Below are 15308 nucleotides of genomic sequence, written 5' to 3'. Positions count from 1 at the left end.
GTTTTAGGTTCAGCTCTCAGTCTTAATTTTAACATGGTTATTTCTATTTGAGTTTATTTAATTCTCAGTCAAGTTCAGTATGGGTAGAAATCTTAATCATCCAGGTTCTATAGGAGTCTTTATTTCTTGGTTAAGCAGTAATTAGTAAGTAGTTCTTAGAATTGGAGTTTGAGTAGTCAATTTCTAGTCTGTGTTAAAAGGGGTGTGTTGTACAGAATTTGTAGTGTAATAATACAATAAAATTGAAAGTGACGTGCTTTAGAATCCAATCATGTGAAACTGTAGTTGTGCATAGGTAAATATTCCCCACTCTCTCGCTTTTCTCTCTCGTCTCTTTCAAAGTAATTCCTTTTCTTACCTTCTCTAAATTGTCTGCTCACAGCCATTACAGTCCCATAACAATTTCAATTTTCATAGTCTTTCTCATTTTCTTCACTTTTTAAAACCTAGGTTTCACAATCCCAACACTAATTCCATTTTTATTTGGATCCTATCAATATTTTGTATTCTTCCATTCTTTAATGGTTTTTCTTGATCCCTCTACCAAAGTTAGTCAGCCAACCTGGTAAGGCCTTTTCTGCCACCACTTGCTTGTAACTCAAATCCTGGTGCTTTAAGACCTACGCTGTCCTTTATTGTTGGACCTGTAGATAAATCTGGTAGGGAAGCAATCACTGGTAATACTAGATTTGTTCTGTAACATAGCTGTTCAGTTGTAACTCATATTCTTGACAAATACAGTGGTGACAGGATGAGTTGCTGCCTACTTATGGAATTTCTTATTCCTTTTCTTGTATGAACAATCATAATAATGAGAGCTGGAAATGATTATGCAGCTTCCTGATTCGATGAAGCAAAGTCAGGCGGAACTGTACATGGAGACATATCAAGTTCTTGATTTGGAGATGAGTCGTCTGCGTGAAATTCAGAGATGGCAAGCTTCAGCTGCTTCTAAAGTATGTGACTTCCGTAACCTGATTTGGTCTCTGATAATCTTTTTACATTTTGAAATGGAATTCCATTTTTGCATGTGTCGTTACTCATTGAACCCACCTTAGTTCTATCATTTGGAGTACTTTGAGGCTTTGAACACATTTGCATTTTATTCTCTCATTGTACTTCTTGATTCATTTATGGGAATAGTAAGCATACATTTTGGTCTTTGCAGATTTGTTTGATGGCATCTTGTATTCTTTACATATATTTTCCTTGTGTTTCTGTTGTCTGTGTATGAAGCAAAAAGAAATGTAGAAGTGAGAAGTATTCACCTCTGAGATCACCAATTTAGGAGCAAATGAATGTCTGTCTTTTATGAGGCACCCCTCACAAGCAATTGAATGAGCCAGCACCTTATTTTTCTGAACTGAAATCTAGGAATGTCTACATTCACCTGTCTTTCTTTCTTTAAATTTGACATTATCTTGGAAATAAAATTAGGAATGTTTACATTCATCTTTCTTCCTTTAGATTTTAATATTATCATGGGAACATGGAAATTACAAATGTTTGCATATCTTCTATCTTTCTTGCTTTAAATTTGATAGACACATAATTGTACTTATGTCCATTCTAGTGCAGCTTGCAGCTGATATGCAACGATTTTCAAGGCCTGAGAGGCGCATAAATGGTCCTACTGTAACTCATCTTTGGTGTGTCTTTACTTTCCTTTATCATCTTACCTTTAGGCAACTAAAACTTGGTTCACTTCCTCATTTTCGTATGTTTAAATGGAAACTTGAAGTTTTTTTTTTTTGGGTGGATTGAAAAATGCATTAAAAGAAGGGGGAGGGGAAATATAAACCCAAAAGGGGAATTTACAAACCCAAAAGGGATACAAAAGCCCAAAACGGCAACAATCAGGGCCCACATGGCCTCAAAGAACTTTTACAAGTTGGCCCGGGTGCCCACCCTGAGGAGGAGGGAAAATCGGTCCGAATTGGGAAGAGAACCACAATTCCTGATCCTAACATCTCAACACAACATTTCCTAGCCACCAACACGATGGAGGAGCGCTGGCCTTACGGAGGGCCTCAGCCAAGCGGACAGCTGACCTAGCGGATGGGGTCTCCAAGGCAAAAGGGCGCTGGCTTTTCTAAGGGCACCGACAGAGTGGCTACCGACCGAGAATGGCACATCATGTTGGTGTCGAAGAGGAGGCTAACCAACAGACCGAAAGTCTGGTTTCTAGTGGCCGACAAACCCACCGGGGTAGGCAAACAACAAGGATGAAGGCTGAAGGTGCTAGCAAGCGAACAAACCAAGTGTGCCCGACATCCATGGTTTAAGATCTAGCTCTCGCTCCCCATCTCGCTAATCCAAAAAAGAGAGTTCTTGCCAGATCTCGCCGAGATCATATATTTTTTGCGGTCAACTCGATGGTTGGTCTCAGTGGTCATATGGTCTTTGTAGTCCCTAAAACTAGGTATTTACCCTATTTTAGGACTTCTAAACACAAATGGAAACATCACTTTTTTAAAAATCAAACTTAAAATGGTACTTTGAGTTCGTACCCTATGTAAGTAGTCTCCGGCTCTTTGGACCCTAGGCTAGTATGCTCTATCCCACAATCAACACATGACAAACCATAATCTTAAGAATTTAAAAGACATCATAGATATTTACTTAATTGATTAACAATTAACATTGATGACTGATGAGTCACATTAACATACATTTGAAAATTTGAAATGACATAAGATAGGAATGGAGATCCTCAAGCAAAAGCACCAAGATTCTTGCCTCTTAGTGTTTTTTCTTCAAAAAAGTAGAGAGGCGAGATCTGGAGAGATTTGGCAAGATTTTGGCGAAATTTGACGAGATTTGGCGAGATCTCCTCTTGAGTGGCCAGCTCTTTTGATGTAGATTAATAACCAAAATAGGCTTGTTTTATTAGGAATAAGCCTAGAGTTGGGTTGTATATGTGTTGGGCCTTCAGTCCATGTGGTTTGGAATGTATTGGGCCACTTTTATGGGTCTAAAAGAGGGGCTCTAAGATTGAGTACGAGATTACTAGTTAGTTTTCTTTTTAGTTGGGTTTTGATGGGATTAATTAGTTTCTAATTTCAGTATTTCTTATTTTCTAGTTTCTATTTTTAATTTTAATAACTAGAGGACTTGCTTTTATTTAGTTTCCTATTTCAATTTTGGAAACTAAAGTGAGTTTCTATTATTTGTAAACCCCCCATCATTATTATAAATTATTATAAATAAAGGAGAGGGCTCCCTTCCATAAGTATTTGATCACAGTGGAAGAGAGTGGTGTTTGATCCATTCGACTCCTTACGGTGGGAGCCCAGGAGGATCTGATACAAGTGTTTTCTTCTTCTTCAAGGTTATCTACAAGAATCTATTGCTGCCTTGCTGCTACAGGTATTTAGATCAATCTTTTGTTCTCAGTTCTGTCCAGCGATAGGCATACCTATGAGGAATTTTCAACTTCTGTCCAGGCCTATCCCATGGTTAGTTTATGCTGAGATTTTAACTTAAGGTCCTACCCATACAAAGGGAAACTCAATCCAGAGTAGAGGGTTTTCTGACCTTAGGTTGTAGAGTTATTCAAAATCACTATACTTTTGTCTTTTAGTGATCTGCCATAACCAGAACTGAGATCGACAGGGCTGGGTTAATTTTTACTGTTGCTTTGGAGTTTGGGTCATGTTACTAAGCTGGAGTGAACTTAATTGAAGCCCTTGGAAGCCTCTATTGTCAGCTAGCCTGATCTGACCAGCAACACATCAGTAATGGGATCGAGAGTTCAGATCTGATTTCTGTTTGTCTGATTTGTTTCCTGCCTTTATTCTATGTTGTTCGTGGTTGTTCTTTGATTAAAAGTTCCTGCAGTTGAGACTTGGTTAGTTCACCTACCCTAGTCTACATTATATTTCCTCTAGCTTTTAGATAGATTGGAGTGGTGGAGGCCGAGGCTAGGGGCCACCTCGTGGAGATAATAGGGATAGATTCCATAGCGATCATTGTGGGAAACCTGAGCACACTAAATAAACCTGAAGGGTTCTTCATGGCCATCCTCCTGGTACACATGGTGGATCTAATGGTATGTATGGTGGTTGTAGAGGGAGGAGCTAGAGCACACTCTATGCAGATTGATACTGATACTATGGGGCCTCCGCCTAGCATACAAGCATAGCACAACTCTCTTGCTAGGGAGGATATTGCAGCATTTCAGAAGGTTATGTCTCAGTTGGGTAGCTCTTCGTTTACATCCCTATCGTTAGACACTTTGACTTCTACCTTGTAATTCTTCTCCTTGGCTCCTTTTACTGCTCCTACTTGGGTTATTGACTCTGGCCCCATCGATCACATGACTGGTATGTCTTAGTGTTTGATTCATGCTCTGTTTATTCTGGTAGGGATGAGGTTAGGGTCGTTGATGGTTCCTTTTCTCTGTTTCTGGTAAGGACAGGGCTCCTCTTACCTCTTTTTTTCTCTTGAATCTGTTCTCCATGTTCCAATTTTGACATTAACCTTTTGCCTCTAACCATTAACCAAATCCTTGATTGTTGTGTCACTTTCTTCCCTCTCATTGTCTGTTTCAGGATTTGGTGACGAAGAGGATCATTGGCAGTAGATGTGAGGGGAAGGGGCTTTATCTACTTGAACCCTCAACCACCTATTTTTCCCATAGCTCAGTCCTACGTGTATGGACGTAATGATAATAGCTCTGTAGATTCTGTGATGCTTTGGCATCAACGTTTGGGCCATCCTCTTTTGTTGTTATGAGAAGAAAATTACCTCATTTATTTACTTCGTTTTCTTCTTCTTATGCCTTTACTTGTGAACTATATATTTTTGCCAAACATTGTCGATCCTTTTATCCTTATCATGGTAATAGATCTAATGTTCCCTTTCATATTGTGCATACTGATGTTTGGGGACCCTCTCCAACTACCTCCTTATTTGGCAATCGTTACTTTATTTCATTTGTTGATGATTTTTCTCGTAGCACTTGGACTGTTTTGATGAAACATAAGAGTGATATTTATGATCCCTTTAATTTTTTTTAATCAGATGATCTATACTCAATTTGAAACTAGAATTAAAATTGTTCGTTCTGATAAAGGAGGGGAATATATGTATTTTGGTGTTCAAGACTTTTTTAACAGTTAATGACATTATCCATTAGTTGGTTTGTGTTGGCACACACCAACAGAATGGGGTGGCTGAGAGGAAAAAAGTCGCACTTGTTGGAAGTCAATAAGAGCCTTTACTTTCGCATGCATGTTCCTAAAACTTGTTGGTCTAATGCTCTTCTTACTGCTTCATTTTTAATCAACCGCAAGCCCATAAAACTCCTTGGTTTCAAAACTACTTTGGAAACCTTGTCTCCTCACTCTTTGGCTTTCTCTCTTCCTCCCAAGATGTTTTAGTGTGTTTGTTATGTCTATGTTAATAAATCTTCTCGGACTAAACTGGACCCAAAACACTCAAATGCATCTTCCTTGGATATTCCTCCACTACAAAAGGTTACAACTGCTACCATCCTTCTTCTCGAAGGCGGTTTTTCTCAAAAGATGTCACTTTCCTTGAGTATGTGTCTTTCTTTGCTCCTCATCAGTATCCTCTTTAGGGGGGAGAATAATGAGAGTGAAAAGGCCATTGATGTCATCCCATTGCTTTCTCCCTTGCCTATTCCTCCATTTATGCTAGGCGGTTTCTCTCAAAAGATGTCACTTTCCTTGAGTATGTGTCTTTCTTTGCTCCTCATCAGTATCCTCTTTAGGGGGAGAATAATGAGAGTGAAAAGGCCATTGACGTCATCCCATTGCTTTCTCCCTTCCTCCATTTATGCTTGGGAAACACAAAGAGATGGATATTGTTGATCATTCAAAGGGCGGTTTAGGTAATAAGGAGTTACTTGTGTACAAAAGAAAGGGAAAGAAGACTTGCCAAGAATCCTCTTTGGATCCACATCCTGAGATCCACCCTCCTCAGTCAGGTAACATCTCTTCTTCCTTATCTGAGTTAGATTTTATCATTGGTATTTGAAAGAGGAAGAGAGCTTGTACTAATCCAATAGCCCAGTTTGTTTCCAATGATGCTTTTTCTCCTACAGATATTGCCTTTATTGTTGCCCTCTCCTCTGTTTCTATTCCAAAGAATGTCACTAAACCTATGTCTTACCCTAAGTGGAAGCAAGCTATGTCTGAGGAAATGATGGTCCTTGAGAAAAACTGTACTTGGAAACTGGTTGATCTTTCCAGGGGGAGGGTTCCAGTTGGATGCAAATAGGTCTACACAATCAAGTACCGGTCAGATGGTGCTATTGAGAGATATAAGGCAATGTAGGTGGCAAAAGGACACAACCAGTTGTATGAGATTGATTATCAGGAGACATTTGCTCTTATAGCTAAACATAATTCTATAATAGTTCTCTTATCATTGGCAGTAAACAAAGATTGGCCATTGTATCGGTTAGATGTGAAGAATGTCTTTCTTCATGGTGATTTAAAAGAGGAGGTGTATATACAAACTCATCCTGGCTTCATGTTTCCTTTAGCCGAAGAGAAGGTGTGTCTCCTCAAGAAGGCATTGTATGGTCTCAAATAGTCCGCTAAGGCGTGGTTTGAAATGTTCATATAGACTATTTTGAAGAATTGGTACTCCCGACTCGGGCTAATCACACCTTGTTCACAAGTAATGGCACCATTACAACCCTGATTGTCTATGTTGATGACATTGTGGTGACTGAGATGACAGAGCGGAGCTAGCTAGGTTGATGACTTGCTTGGATTAATAGTTTGAGATCAATGATCTGGGGCTCTTGAAGTATTTCATAGGGATTGAAGTGTCTAAAAAAGGCATAAATGAAAGAAATAGGAAATGTTTGGTTGCAAACCTGCAAGCTCTCCCTCTTGAGCAGAATCATAAACTAGGGGAAGACTGTGGACCTTCTCTTGTTGATGCAGGGAAATATTAGAGGCTAGTTGGGAAGCTTATTTATCTATGCTTGACTCGTCCAGACGTTACCTATGCAGTGGGAGTAGTGAGTTAGTTCATGCATGCCCCCAAGGGTGGGCACTTGGATGCAGTATATCTCGTTATTAGGTATTTGAAGTCCACCCCGAGGAAGGACTACTACATGCCGAGCACAACCATTTAAAGGTAGAAGGCTACAGTAATGCTGATTGGGATGGTTCAGTTTATGGTCGACGATCTACCTTTCGATATTGTAACTTTGTGGGTGGTAACTTAGTTTCATGGAGGAGTAAAAAGTAGCCAATTGTAGCTTAATCAAGTGCAGAGGCAGAATTTAGAGCCATGACTCATAGAGTATGTGAATTTCTATGGTTGAGACGGCTAGTCCAAGAGTTGGTGTTTGACACTGAGGCTCCCATGCGCCTCTATTGTGATAAGAAGGCTGCCATCAGTATAGCCCACAACCTAGTGCAACATGACTGAACAAAACATAGAGGTGGACATTCATTGAGGAAAAGATTGACTTTGGTTTTATTTGCCGTCCTTTTGTAAGGATTGGTGATCAATTGGTAGATGTCTTCACAAAGGGACTCATCCATCATCAGTTTAGTACTTTGCTGTTCAAGTTAAGAATGTATGACATTTATTCTCCAGCTTGAGGTGGGAGTGTTAGAGTTTGTGTATTAAGGGCATTCTGAGAACTAGTTATTCCTCTTATTGTCTTATATTGTAATTATTCCTTTTCACCTTTTACCTCCCTAGGGAGGTGTTTGTAAATTTCCATATTATTTTAGTGAAGCAATTTATGTGTGGAATAGAGTATTCTCTCACACATAACATTCTACCTTTATTTCTCTTCTCTTTCTCCTTCTTCTTCTCCAGCACTCTTCTCTCATCATTTCATCATCTTCTCCCTTTCTTTCTTGTTCTCTCACAATCTTTACATTCTAACTCTCATGCACTATTTGATCTGGCTTTTTTAGGTTTGGTTTCTCTCTGTTACACTTGGCGTAGCATGTGATTTGTTTCCTGAATTGGTTCGTGGATAGTTTTTGTGATCAGCAATCATGGAGACTTCTGATGACACTAGTGCACCAACTGTTTGGATGGAGTGAGTAGTGTTGTTCATGGTGCATGTCCTTCGTTCCTTTTAAGCTCCAAGTTAGACGGGAGCAGCTATTTGATGTGGTCTCCATCCTGCTTTCTATCAATTGATTCCTGTGGTTACTCCAGGTATCTCACAGGTGAAATTGAGAAGCTTGCCGATGATGGTACTGTTTAGAAGAAGTGGAGTTCTGACAACTCCCTGGTCATGTCATTCTCGTTGAACTCGTTGAACCCTAATAGTGCTAAGGGTTATTTGTTGATGAATACTGCTGCCAAGATCTGGAAGGCGGCTAAGGATACCTATTTTTAGGTAGAGAACGATGCACATGCTTACGAATTTTAAGAAGTTTCATGAGACCGAGCAGAAAGAATGACTCTCTACTAATACTACTCTAAGTTGCCAGGTATGTGGCAGGAGCTGGATATTTATGATGATTTTCAAGCTATTTGTTCTATTGATGCTACTGCTTTCAAGAAACGTGAAGACAAGTTCTGAGTGTATGACTTCATGGCATCATGGCTGGTTTGACTTTATGGGCAGCCAGCCAATTCCAGGGGTCATGGTCGTTCTAATCAGTCTCAGGAAAACCAGATTGAAACAACTGCTACATTTGATACTGCTGTCCCATTGGTGTTTCCCTCTCACAGGTGAGTTCTCTTTTGCGTCGTTTGATGACCAAGTTGGAGCCCTCATCTTCCTTTACTGTTGCTGCTACCTCTATGCTGGTCACTTTTGAGTCCCACTCTGCTCACTCAGGTATTTCTTTTGGTGGTCATTGTGCATCTGTTGTATCCTATGATCCTATTCTTGAATAGTTGACTTCGGGGCAACAGATCATATGACTGGTTCTCCTTGTCATTTTTCTCAATATTCTCCATCATATAGTAAAATCAATGGTAAGGGTTACTGATGGTTCTCTCTCCTCTGTTTCTAGGATGGAACTATTCAATGCTCTCCTTTGTTATCCTGTTCATCTGTGTTGCATGGCCCAACTTTTGTACTAATCTCTTATCTATTAATAGTATCACTAGGGGCTTGAATTGCAAAGTTATCTTTTTTCCTTCTCATTGTCTATTTTAGGACTTGGTGACGGGGCAACGATTGGCAGTGGTAAAGTGAGTGGAGGTCTCTACTTGCTCGACAATGCTTCTTCCTCAATTCCTCGACTCGGGCTCATCACATTGATTTGAAGTTTGCTTTATCAGAGTTATATAAATGGCATCACCATTTACGACATCCCCCTTTAGGAACTATATCTAGACTTTTTTTTGATTTAATTTAGTGTAATCCGAACCAGTTTTGTTGTGATGCTTGTGTTTAGTGTTTACTCTATTTCGATTAGTTCTTTTTTTTTTGGGTGAATAAATAATTCATTACCCTTAGAAAAGAGGGAAAAAGAAAAGAAAGAGGCCCAGTATAAGGGGGCACATTCCTGATGATGGAGCTAGGCAGCTCCCAGGAATTTACAATATGACAGTTCCTAGTGGATGGATCACAAAAGGAGGAGATCCTTGAGATCTTTGCTTTGACATCGAAGGAGATGGAGCACCAAATCTTATCCAGCGAGCGAGAGTTGGAAGGTCCATTTCCTATGATTTCTTTCCATTTAGATCTGATTGATTGTTGCACAGAAGGCAAGATTTCCCACCAGGTCGCATATAGACTTGCCCCGGAAGGTTATGTCTACCCAAATCCATTCTCTATGGAGAGGGAGGATTCTTCTAGTAGCAGGCAAACATTTGGCAGGAACCATTTTCCAGATTGAGTTGGAGAATGTGCAAACGAAGAAGAGGTGATCCACAAATTTTGGCTCAATCCCACAAAGGATGCACATGGGATCAATCGGGATGCCTCTTTGGATGAGAAATCAATGCGTATTCAAGGAGTTAGTGAATACTCTCCAGGCTGTGAAGCTATGCCGTGGGATGTGATGAAGAAGACAATGGAGTTTATGCCAAGGGGTGGCGGTACCATGAATCTTAACAAAATCCCAAGCAGCCTTGGCGGAGAAAATCTTGGAAGAAGAGGGCATCCAAATTAAGATTTAGAACCAATGATGCTAGAATTAAGATTTTGTGCATTGATAATGGAAGGAGTATGTGGATGGCTCTTTTTAGTCTTATTTGGCACATCACGGTATTGTCCATCCGATTAGTTTTGTTGACACCCGAACACAGAATGGTGTAGCTGAAAGGAAGAACAGACAGGTCCCTTAAATTTGAGATGCATGTCCCAGTGAATACTGGAGTGAGGCAGTCTTTGCTGTTGCATACCTTATTAATTGGATGCCATCATGGGTCTTGGAATCCTGTTGTCCTCTTAAGGTGCTTACTGGATCTACCTCCTTTGTGGCTCCTTCCAAGGTACTTGGCTATGCTTGTTTTGCTTGAAATCAACACTTCTATGGAAAATTCGATCCAAGGGGTCTTCGTTGTATTTTTCTTGGGTACTCTGCCACATAGAAAGGGTACAGATGTTATTGCTGGCTTCTTGTTGCATGCTGGTCAAGATGGATGTGGTGTTTCATGAGATAGAGGCCTATTATCTTGTTGGCACCTCTTCAGGTGGAATCTGCTACTGTACGAGAAGATGAGCCAATGGTTGTTTCTCTTGATCGCAATCTCTTTTTTCATTAGGAATAAGAGACCGTGGGTGAGAAGGGGATGATGCTAGATAGTTCTATTCGGGGGAGCCGAAATCTGCTTAGAAGGAGCCATATCAGGTGTATTTTCGTCAAAAGAAGAAAGACACCATTACCACTGTACCTAGCCAATCGTCCTCTAATCTAGAGTCCAACATCTCGTCCGGTAACCTCTTCCCGTTTAGTGATCCTTCTATTGATCTCCCTATTGCTGTCTATAAAGGAAATAGGACCTACACACAACATTCTTTCTCCAATGTCGTGTCTTATAATTCCAAATCTCCTTTTTATCGTGTTTCTTTTTTCTTCTTTGTCGTTTGTTTCTAGTCCTCAAAACTGAGAGGAAGCTTTTGCAAAACCGCAGTGGAAAGATGCTATGGACGAAGAAATGAGGGCACTTGGGAAAAATGACATGTGAGACTTGGTGGCTCTTCTACCACTTAAGAAGCCAGTGGGATGCAAATGGGTGTTTACAATGAAACAAAATGTGGATGGAACTATGGACAAGTACAAAGCTAGATTGGTGGCCAAAGGATTTACCCAAACTTTGGTGGATTTGCTGGCTATGACAATTCTACTGGGGTTGAAATTTTTGTATCTACCATCATGAGGGAATAATTTGTAATGCCTGATCTACTTCTGCAGTTTTAGAGTCCTCCCAAAAGGCTGGGGGGGTGGGGAGGTGGATGAAAGCATTCGTCTGCAATGGTTGCTTTTGATGCCTCGCAAATTCAAGATGTACTTAGGCTTGATAAACTGCTGCAAGTTTTTTCCAAACTACTTGGCAAGTAACTGGTCTTGCTTTGCTGGAATTCAATTGATCAAACATTTGTCCAGGGAGAGAGCTACTTAAAAAAATCCCAGCTAGGATTTAAGCTAAGATATGAACCAGAACTCATATGTGGTTGGCTTTCACAATTCTGACGCATTGTTCTTCAACCTAAGATGAAAAGATGGAAGCTCGTATTAGCAAAAATCCAATGTTTAAATCTGCTGGAACATGAATTCTGTTGTTGATTGTTGGAAAAAGAATGGTCTATTTAGCATTTTTCATTTGCATGTGGTGAGCCCCATTTTGTGTAAAAATTAATGAATTTTCCCCGTCTATGCCTTGATAAATTGTAATTTAAGTCATTCTGGGAAGTTAAATCCAGAAAACATGCTCTTTTATTTCTGTTTTCACTGTTGTATAACAATTAAGAGGCCATCTTTCTGAATTGTTAAGTACAGGAAAACAATTGTTTCAGTTTATCTTGATAATTTTCTTGGTTCTCTCATCTATTTCAAGATTTATGAGTGCACTATATTTGTCTATCTGAAGTAATTTCCCCCCCCCCTCTACTCTAGGTCCATGTTGAGGTTGCTTGATGTTTTGGTACAACTTGATCATCTAAAGAATGCAAAAGCAAGCATACCAAATGATTTTTCTTGGTATAAGAGGTATGGCTATCATGTTTAGTTTATTTATGTTCTATCTTATGGGATGATACTTACCTTTAAGGTGCCAGCTAGCGCAACTGTAAGGACCTAGCGTAGCTGTTGCCAGGCCTTGGGACCAAATCCCTCCTTCACCTTGGGGGTTGATTTTTTTTTTTTTTTTTGGTGGTTGGGGGGGGGGGGGGTGGTGTGTGTAAAGGGTGGTGTTCTCATTGTATTTCCAATTGCCAGTTTGCCACAATCGTGGTAGCAAACCACACACCCCCACCCCCACCCCCCCCACAAAAAAACCTGATGCTTACCTTCTGCTGTGCACCTTGTGTGATGGCAAAACAGTATGACTTGCATATTCCTTTTGTCTATCATATTTTTAGTTGTATGGATAGATAACCCTGGGGAAGTCTTGTAATGCAACATATTTGTTGTTTTTATTTTTATGTTTATATATATATATATGTGTGTGTGTGTGTGTGTGTGTGACATTTCCTGGCTTCTTACTTGGAGTTGATAATTTATTTTTGATGGCTCTTTATTTTAGTTTCCATTGGATTTTGAGGATTTCTTCTCTCAAATCTAAGGAGGCCATTATGGGTAGAAGCTTTCCTTCTTTCTGCTAGGCCATAATGTTGAGAGTTGATGGCCTTGGCATGGCCTCACATTCTTGATCTGATTTTGTTGTAACTAGGTTGTGTTGCTAATTTGCTTTAAATTTGTTAGAATGGGTGTATCTTGGTTGGGGGTCCATGGACATCCATACCGTTGGATTGTGTGCTTGACTAAGTAGTTTAGATTAGGTTCTTATTGATTCTCATTTTCTTGTAATTAGGTTTCAGTTTCTATTGTAATTAGACTTTACTATTAGCTAGGTAATAATTCAATTCCCGCTGTACCTCTGTTTTTGCTTTAATATAAAGGAATTCAGCTGGTACGATAAAACTCACTGAGTCTACTGCCCAGCTCTCTCTCTTTCCTTTGGTTCTCATCTTCTTCTTTTCCTTCTATTCTCCATCTCTCTTTCTCTCTACTGGTTCTCTTAGTCTAAGTTGCTGATATATATTTTTATCACATGGTATCAAAGCGCTTCTGATAGCTTGTATCAACACAAGATTCTGGTTTTCAAGGTCTCCAAGGTTTGTGGTTGAAGGTTGCAGCAACCTATGCTGCTTATATCTCTTTTTCCATCCTAGTTATGGTGATATGAGGATATACTAGGGCCTCTACTATCTTTCTTATTGGTTTGCATTTAGTGATCAATGAACCGAGATACACCCACTCTAACAATATTATAACTTAAGTCAGTTGGATCCTTGTAATAATTTGTGTTCCCTCTTAGATGAAACTCTTGGAGTTCCTTTTGAGTTACTTTCCCTGTTCAATTGTGAGAATGTCTATAATATCTTCTGATAATAGTTAAACCTTCTTGTTTTCTAGATGGTATATTAATACGCATTCATATTTATCTACTAATTATGCACTCCAGTTAAAAAAAGAAGGGGGGGGGGATTTTGTTTGGTTGAAATGAAGACTTCAAACTTTATGATTCTTTCGAGCCAATTGAGTATCTTTGGGTTTTTTTTTGGTATGTGCTAAGCATATGAAAGAATGAATTCATGTCATTATTATTTTCTATTTTCTTAGACATTCAGTCACAAGTCTGCGCCTGTGTGGAGCTTTCCGTAACTTAAACCTTTTCACTATCCAGAAGCTTTGTTAACCTTCACTTAAAGATTACTGTCCCCTTCCAAATGTGAACTACTATTTCTTTTTTTCTTTTCTTGGAAACAGTCCACCAGAATCTGTTTCATCGTGGAGACATGAACCATTTAGACTGCAGTCCTATGATTTCACCCTTTGATGATGTCATTTTGCTGGTTAATCAGCTCAGTTGCAACATGATTTGAATGATGGTTATAGTTCTAGAAAGTCTTTTGCATCAAACTGCATAAGTAATGGCTTGTCCGGCAGTTGATGTGTATTTTTTGTGCTTCATTAATATTTTATGCCTTTGACCACTTCTCAATTTCTTAGGACTTTTACTCAAGTCAGTGTTCAGTGGCAAGATACTGATTCAATGAGGGAGGAGTTAGATGATTTACAGGTTTGTTAGTTTGAATTTTCTTGTTCGTTATGGCAGTGAAAGTCTGAAACTATAATGGATGCTTATAGGCTTATAGCTTATCTTAGTTTTGAAGCGTTCTCATGCCAAGTGTTCTCACCAGTGTCATGCTTTATTTTGTTGGCAGATTTTCTTAAGCACCAGATGGGCTATTTTACTGAACTTGCAGGTTGAGATGTTCCGTGTAAATACGTATCCTGTATCTATACAGTTCTATTTCCTTTGAGGCATGGTTATTGGAAGCATTCGTATCAGACTAATGCATTTTGGTTTGACATTTCTTCACATTTATTATAGACTGTTATTACATACTTTCATAAGACCAAAATGAAAAAATGAATGCAGTGGATTTCATAGCATTCTTGTAGTCTGGACTCTATGGAGTTTGTTGTCCATCTTGTGGTCCTTAACTCAGAGATAGTGTAGAAGACGTTCTTCAAGTCCTTATAGTATTTTGTGTTGAATCTCTAGAGTTGGATTTTGCTCTACTGTTTCCAGAACGCCATCTTCTCCTACGTGTCTTGCCTGTTCTTGTCGTTCTAGCAACATCATCAGATAAAGACAGTGAATCATTGTACAAAAGAGTGAAAATCAATCGACTCATCAATATATTCAAGGTATGTTCATTCGTTGTTAACTATTTTTACTTTTTATTAAATTCCAATAGTTCATGGTCAAGAATTTGTTGGTTCGTCTTCATGATTTTTTTCTATCAATTTTGCAGAATGATCCTGTTATTCCTGCATTCCCAGATCTTCATCTTTCTCCTGCAGCGATGTTGAAAGAGCTGTCGATGTACTTCCAAAAATTCTCAAGCCAAACTCGTCTTCTCACTCTCCCAGCACCACATGAACTCCCAGCTCGTGAGACACAAGAATATCCTTTACTTTCTTATGTTGTTGACAGAAAGCATCTCTGGTACTTTGTCTGCCTTTGTTGATTTATTAGGGTGCACTTTCTTATTGATCTTAAATGATGTGTGATTAATGTTGCAACAAACAGTCTCTATTTGAAATTAGAAAGGGAATAGACCTTGAGAAAAAGAAACTTACATGCATAAGATGGAAGATATC

The 15308-nt window shown here is 39.3% G+C and overlaps 1 protein-coding gene and 1 long non-coding RNA gene across 6 annotated transcripts in view; both read left to right on the top strand.

Moving 5' to 3' along the window:
* Positions 1 to 15308, top strand: part of LOC122068939 (protein PIR-like) — a 59131-nt gene that overhangs the window by 6772 nt on the left and 37051 nt on the right. For all 5 annotated transcript variants that reach the window (XM_042632846.1, XM_042632849.1, XM_042632847.1 and 2 more), the window contains exons 6-12: positions 837 to 956; positions 1579 to 1649; positions 12030 to 12122; positions 14148 to 14217; positions 14363 to 14427; positions 14657 to 14852; positions 14960 to 15111. In XM_042632846.1, coding sequence (XP_042488780.1) covers positions 837 to 956; positions 1579 to 1649; positions 12030 to 12122; positions 14148 to 14217; positions 14363 to 14427; positions 14657 to 14852; positions 14960 to 15111 — 767 coding nt within the window. The remainder of the gene's footprint in view (positions 1 to 836; positions 957 to 1578; positions 1650 to 12029; positions 12123 to 14147; positions 14218 to 14362; positions 14428 to 14656; positions 14853 to 14959; positions 15112 to 15308) is intronic.
* Positions 7925 to 11786, top strand: LOC122068941. The gene is made up of 3 exons (XR_006137301.1): positions 7925 to 8044; positions 8167 to 8350; positions 8445 to 11786. It is a non-coding gene; the product is annotated as an uncharacterized LOC122068941 (long non-coding RNA).

Source organism: Macadamia integrifolia, unplaced genomic scaffold (genome assembly GCF_013358625.1).
Source record: "Macadamia integrifolia cultivar HAES 741 unplaced genomic scaffold, SCU_Mint_v3 scaffold484, whole genome shotgun sequence".
In the NCBI taxonomy this organism is placed as follows: domain Eukaryota; kingdom Viridiplantae; phylum Streptophyta; class Magnoliopsida; order Proteales; family Proteaceae; genus Macadamia; species Macadamia integrifolia.
This window is presented reverse-complemented; position numbering and strand designations above follow the sequence as displayed.